Source organism: Myotis brandtii, unplaced genomic scaffold (assembly GCF_000412655.1).
Source record: "Myotis brandtii unplaced genomic scaffold, ASM41265v1 scaffold471, whole genome shotgun sequence".
Taxonomy (NCBI): Eukaryota; Metazoa; Chordata; class Mammalia; order Chiroptera; family Vespertilionidae; genus Myotis; species Myotis brandtii.
In genome coordinates, this window is record NW_005367989.1 from 3,560,951 (window position 1) to 3,567,486 (window position 6,536).

Sequence of the window (6,536 nt, forward strand, 5' to 3'; positions counted from 1 at the left end):
TATGTACTTTCCATCCCTCTAATTCTCTTTTCTTATGAAAATAAGAGAAATAACTTACTTTTGGTCAGTGATGCTATTTGTTTTTAATTCTACTTTATTTTATTTTTATTTTTTTCAATTACACTTTCCATTCAATCTTATTTTAAATTAGTTTCAAGTGTACAACATAGTGGTTAGACAAGCATATACTTTACAGGATGTTCTCCTGATATTTCCAGTACCCAACAGGCACTATACACAGTTATTATGATATTATTGACTATATTTCCTATGCTGTACTGCTCTTTCTGTTACTTTTATGTTATCTATTTACCAGGAATATCGTAATCTTGATGAGGAATTTACTTTCCATTTTTAGTAGACACCATAACAGATTTTGATTCAATCCAGATGATTAATCATTATTTTCATTAATTATCCAGACAAAGATTTAGGTATATTTCTCTTTCCTGACAACTGAGGGTTCCTTGGAAAACTTGATTAATTTGCTTTGCATTTCAATTAAGCAAAGCATAAAATAAATACTAGCTGTTTTTGTCAACCTGAAGAAAAATTAGGAATGCACAGCACTAAAAGTAATACTTAAAAAACATATTGTTATAAAAGAAATATTTGTTGTGGCTTTGTCATTGACAAAAGGAGAAAAATAGCTTAGTAACTGTTAAGATCATTTAAAAGTGTTTTGAGTTTATATTGTCAATGTGTAAATTTGGAGTCATTATATTGCTCCACATACAATATGATTTAAAATCATATCATTGAAAAGAGTAAAATAAAAATGTTAAAGTTAATATCAAATATACAGGGGCAGGCAAAAGTAGGTTTGCAGTTGTGAGTACATGAAACACAAGAGTGAATAAAGCTATTGTAATAATCAATCTGCATGTCTTTTTCCATACAAGCAACTACAAACCTACCTTTGCCAACCCCTGTAATATAACATAGTACATAGAATATAAAAAACTTTTTACCATTTTATATGATAATTTTTCAACCTGCTTTAAGTCATAAAAGCCAAGGAACAAATCTAGCAAATACGGTATAATATCTTCTTTTTGTAAATAGATATGTAAAATGTTCTCTAAACAGCAGGTGGCAATGTTTTAAATTTGATTGCAGCAGCACCATCTTACCTCTATATAAGCAGGTGAAAGACAGTTTTAAAAGCCCAAGACAGTTAAGAACCTTGACATGCTCAGACTACGTTAGGTAGCTTTAAATATTAAAAGGATCTTATTTAGTCATGCCCACTGTTCTAAAGGCATTTCTCCCTGGGCAAAGTAAATGTTTCTGTATACTGCTTCTTAATTCTTATGCAGCACAGGAACAATTTGACAGTGCTAACCTGCATAGGTGTCCTTCTCAACCAAAGCCTGCATGCTGGCTAGATCTTATCATTCTACATTTCTATGGCCTTAAGAATGAACAAAATTGCCCTAGCTGGTTTGGTGCAGTGGATAAAGCATCGGTCTGTGGACTGAAGGGTCCCAGGTTTGATTCCAGTCAAGGGCACATGCCCAGGTTGTGGGCTTGACCCCCACTACGGGGCATGCAGGAGGCAGCCAATCAATGATTCTCTCTCATCATTGATGTTTTCATTTTTTATCTCTCTCTCCCTCTCCCTTCCTCTCTGAAATCAATAAAAATATCTTTAAAAAAAAAGAATGAACAAAACTAACTTCAGATCTTTGGTAAGCTCTAAAGACACCTACTGACATTGCGCTCTTCGAGCCCAGTTTCTGTTGGTATTAGAGTTGAACTATAAGTCATTAAAATTTGAAGTAAGGTGAAATCCAAAGTTTTGACCACTAGATACCTTTTAGAATTCTGTGGTTTTTCTAAACTGCAGTAGTTATATTAGAGACAGAACGCCATCATTTTCTGAACTGAAAAAGGAACCTTGAACAGCTGCACTCAGCAACCTCACCAGGAACCAGAGAGCCAGTGAGATCAGCTAGCTTCCCTACAGCCACACGAGCAGCAACGGGACTTTAACTGGGTCTTCAAATTCTCCAAGGCCAGCACTTTCCCCTTCATACATAGCTGTGCTATTCTAAAACTCCATCCTATCATCTTTTCTAGCATGTTTATAACAATGTTGCCTATGATATCATTCTAAAATCCCAATTTTCACATACTTATTAAGTCCTCACTCAGTATGTATGTCAATAATATTTTATGAAATGTATATACAATTAGGAAGGAGTCTTTGTTCCAAATAATGTTTTAAAATCCAGGGTGGGGCTAAGTAGGTTAACAGTTGTTCATATAGAAAATAACACAATAATTAATAAAGAATAATACAAAAATAAGCTATACTGTATTTCATGCACTCACAACTGTAAACCTCTTTTGCCCAAACATGTATATGATGTATGATGTCAGTAGTTTTTACCTCTCCTTTTTTTTCTATGCTTATATGTCAAATCCTTTAATGTAGCAGCACTTCCATTCATTCACTACTAATTAAAACCTATACTTTCATTTTAAAATGTGCTCCTCAACGGAATTTCCTTTTTCAGTAGAAAATGGGCCAAGGGCAAGTAAATGGGGATGTCCAAGGTCATACATCAAGACAAATTAACAGCAGAATTTACAAGTGTCTGGATTTCAACATCATGTTTTAATTTTCCCACTTAGCTATCTAACACTTAATGTCTTTATATTCTACTATAAATAATCTAATGCAATTTGTTTTGTGTTCTCAGTAAACAAATCTTTTACAAAAATAGTGAAAACCCTAGGTAGGTAGCTCAGTTGTTTGGAGCGTCATCCCATACACCAAAAGACTGCAGGTTCAGTCCCTAGTCAGGATGTGTATAAAAGGCAACGGATCGCTATTTCTCTCTCACATTAATGTTTCGCTCTGTTTCTCTCTCTCTCTCTCTCTCTCTCTCTTTCTCTCTCTCTCTCTCAAAATCAATTTTTAAAAAGTTGTGAATAATAATACCCCAAACTATTTTAAATCATATCTAGCTATGTTATTGTTCAATATGGCTACCTTTGTATTATCACATTTTCAATGTCATTTTGCAGCAAATGATTTAAAAACCTATAGAATAGTCCATGACACAGAGAGAGAGGAAACTCTATACATTATGGACACAAGTAAATTGTCACTTATCATTAGCAATACTTCAATTGAGAAAGTACTGCCCTTAACCAATGACAATATTTTTAATCCTTTTTTTTTAAGGTAACAAAATTTTTTCACTGGGAAAACCTCAGTTAATTCTCACCAGGACATCGCTGCTCACTGCATCTTCTCACTTCTTCGCCTGTTCCTTCACATTGCTGCCCTGTTATCGCTACACCCTGACAGGTCCTTATTCGCCTTTCCCAGCCACCGTCACAGGACTTGGAACATCCACTCCAATGACCCCACTGATTCCACTGACCATTGGCTGAAAGAAATATGTCATGATCAGTGTCACTAATTTAGTAATTTTAAAATCTAAGGACCATTACTTAGTCTGTTCAACTTTTATTAACCTACTACCATGGATAAACTTTATTTAAATATTTGACTTGCTGGTAAAATCAAGAGCATTGTGATGAACAGAAATTTATAAGTTTGTCAGAATCTTCAATATTTTGAAGAGATTGAACTTTATTTGTAAAAAGTACAAATTCAGTATTAAACTTCATCATTTTAATCAATATTTAAATTAAGACTCTCCTGAATTCTGCTGCTTTATTAATGTGACATGCAGTAGAAGGAGTCTGGGTATAATTGGCTTCATTTAATAAAAACATATAATCATGTGATTATACTATGACTGTCTGGCATGATTCTGTCACAATTTTTAAATGGCAAGCATCTCTTAAATATATAGTCAGGTCTTACCTGTACACTCTGGATTATAGCACTCTCTGCTTTCCGCCCATGGCCCTCTGCACTCAGAACCCCCATGAGCCGCAGCAGTACACTGCCGGCTTCTCTGCTGGGTCCCATTCGAGCAGGTCACCGAGCACTGGCTCCATGAACTCCACTCCTGCCACTGTCCATCAACTGCCAAAACAAAAAGAGAGACCGTGTAAGGAGACCTTCCAGTAGAGAAGCCTCTACAAAAAGTACAAGGTAAAACCAGCCTTGAAGATGAATCCCAATCAAGGGACTCTAATGAGATACATACAATGGAAGGTCACAATGGCATTAGATTGTATTACTTCCCTTAGAGCTACTATTACCTTATTTTTTCACTTCTATTTCCTTTTATGTATCCAGTATCTATTTTGATTCATTTATTTCTCAAAAAATATTTATTAATTACTCAAAACTGCAAGACCTTGATGGGTATAGAGAAGACTGAACAAAATAAATACTGACCAATAACTCATAGAGCTCATATTTGAGAGTAGAAGTCCCTAGAATGAGTTACACAATGTGTTACATGCTAAACAGATTAATTATATAGCATTACTGCAAAGGACACTTTCAAGATACTGTGAGATAAGAGTTCAGAGGGTCTGGGGAATCTTCCTTGACATGAGGTTTCAGGCAAGCCCTGAATGATAATGGGGAAATACCTAGGGCAAGAGTCAGTTCCAGGAAGATATACCAAGGTCCTTAGCAGAAGAAACATGGGCACTTCCAGGACTTGAATAAAGGCTGTTGTGAATGGAACCAAGAGAGCCAGGTGAAGAGCTCTACAAGAGGGGAGGGTAAAAAGGCAGATGCTAGATTTTGTAGGCTTTTTGTCAACGTGTTAAGGATTTGGACTACTATTCTCAGACCATTAAGAAGCTAGTGAATGATTTAAATAGGACTCTATGATTAGATCTAATGCCAGTTGGAGAAAGAATTATGGGAGAGGGTAGGGAGGGTCTGAGCGAGGATGATGTTGGCAAGGTCCATGGAGTGTCCTGGAAAGATTAGAAAGCTATGGGGGGTTGGGGGCACATAGCAAGAGTGTCTCCTGAAGAACTTGTCATGGGAACTGAAATGGAGAGAGGGTCCAGATGACTCCCAAGTGTCTGGTGACTAAAATTTAATATAGGCTGTTGCACTTGTCTTTGGAAGATTCAAATTGAGACTGATTTATTTATTCATTTATTAAAATGATTTTTGAGATTCTATTAGTTATCAGACACTATGATAGGTGTTATAAGAGATAGAGAAATAAAATATAAACCCCAATCTCAAAAAATTTTTATGACTTAGTAGAAGAATGACATTGTGCATGCAAATAAGTAATAAGTAAAAGCAATACTGTCTTAACATGGCACATGGAGGCTTTCAGAGGATAGATCACATCAGTTTGGGGGATGACTATGTTAGATGGGTATGGTGAAATTTGGATAACTTAGAAAAAGGCAACAGCATTCGCTAAGGCATAATCACAAAATGCAAGTGAGCAAAGAATTCAGGTAAAAATATTTACCTAATTTAGAATGCATTAATTAGCCTGTAAGAGTTATAAATGCACTAGTATATGACTGCCTACTTTTCTCCAATATCATTCCGTGGTTGTTAGTCAATTTCCTTACAGTGAAAGAGAATTCACCATAAATACAAAGTTCCAACATAAGTTAGTGCTGCTATGAAGACCCATCTAAACAAACGTGAAAGCCTGGTGGATTTTGAGTAAGTGCTTTCAACCTAATTTCAGGCCTTGCAGGTCGCTATTAAAAAGACAGTAGTTTAATAGATACCTAGATGTACTTAATAAATCCTTTGTGAGATTAACAATCATAAAATGCCAAGTTAATCATCCTATTCATGTAATTTTAGCATCTCATTGTATTAAAATACCTGATACAATCTTATTGGCTATGTAGTCCATTTGCCAGACAAAAAAAAAAGAAAATTCTAGTGAGTCAATAGGAGTTCATAAATTACCCATTTCCTTTCTATTCTGGCTTTAAAGATAAGCACGCTTTTCATTTCAGAATCTTGCTTTTCAAAGATAACATTTATTGAGTTTGCATGATGAACCCTCACTCTCCTAATCATTCTAAGAATTAAAAAAAAAATAAGAGTCATTCCTGCACCTTGACATCTATTTGGTAAAAGAATGTATGGGCAGTCAAATTACTGAGAACATTCAGAAAGTAACACATAAGAGAAGAATTAAAAAAAAAAATAATAAGAGTCATTCCTGCACCTTGACATCTATTTGGCAAAAGAATGTATGGGTAGTCAAATTACTGAGAACATTCAGAAAGTAACACATAACAAAGATAAATTAGGTGATGCCAACTTTATTCTGTGCCGAGTAACTAGAATAAAAGAGTATGTGATACCCTTAATCATTCTGGTTACAGGTAAATTTTCAGTATTTTTTTAATGAATGTAATAGTTACACACTCATTGGCAGAGAAAAGATCTCCTTCCAGCTAAGGAGATGTGGAGTCAGGAATGAGCAAGTCAAATGTGGAAGGAGAAGATAATTTGTCAAGGGTTTGTAATATTGAAGAGGAATGAGAAAAGACCTTACTGAAAAGAGACTGGAAAGAATAATAATATTTATGAAATAGTTTTTTCATTAAGCTCTTCCTGTAAGAAGGTTTTACATCACCACTAGCAAAACTTT

General features: G+C 35.0%; 1 protein-coding gene across 5 annotated transcripts in view; it reads right to left on the bottom strand.

The window, feature by feature from the left end:
- The window catches only part of ADGRB3 (adhesion G protein-coupled receptor B3), a 716,195-nt gene that overhangs the window by 417,382 nt on the left and 292,277 nt on the right, over positions 1–6,536 (bottom strand). For all 5 annotated transcript variants that reach the window (XM_005875869.2, XM_014547407.1, XM_014547406.1 and 2 more), the window contains 2 exons: positions 3,848–4,012; positions 3,240–3,404 (listed from right to left, as the gene is read on the bottom strand). In XM_005875869.2, coding sequence (XP_005875931.1) covers positions 3,240–3,404; positions 3,848–4,012 — 330 coding nt within the window. The remainder of the gene's footprint in view (positions 1–3,239; positions 3,405–3,847; positions 4,013–6,536) is intronic.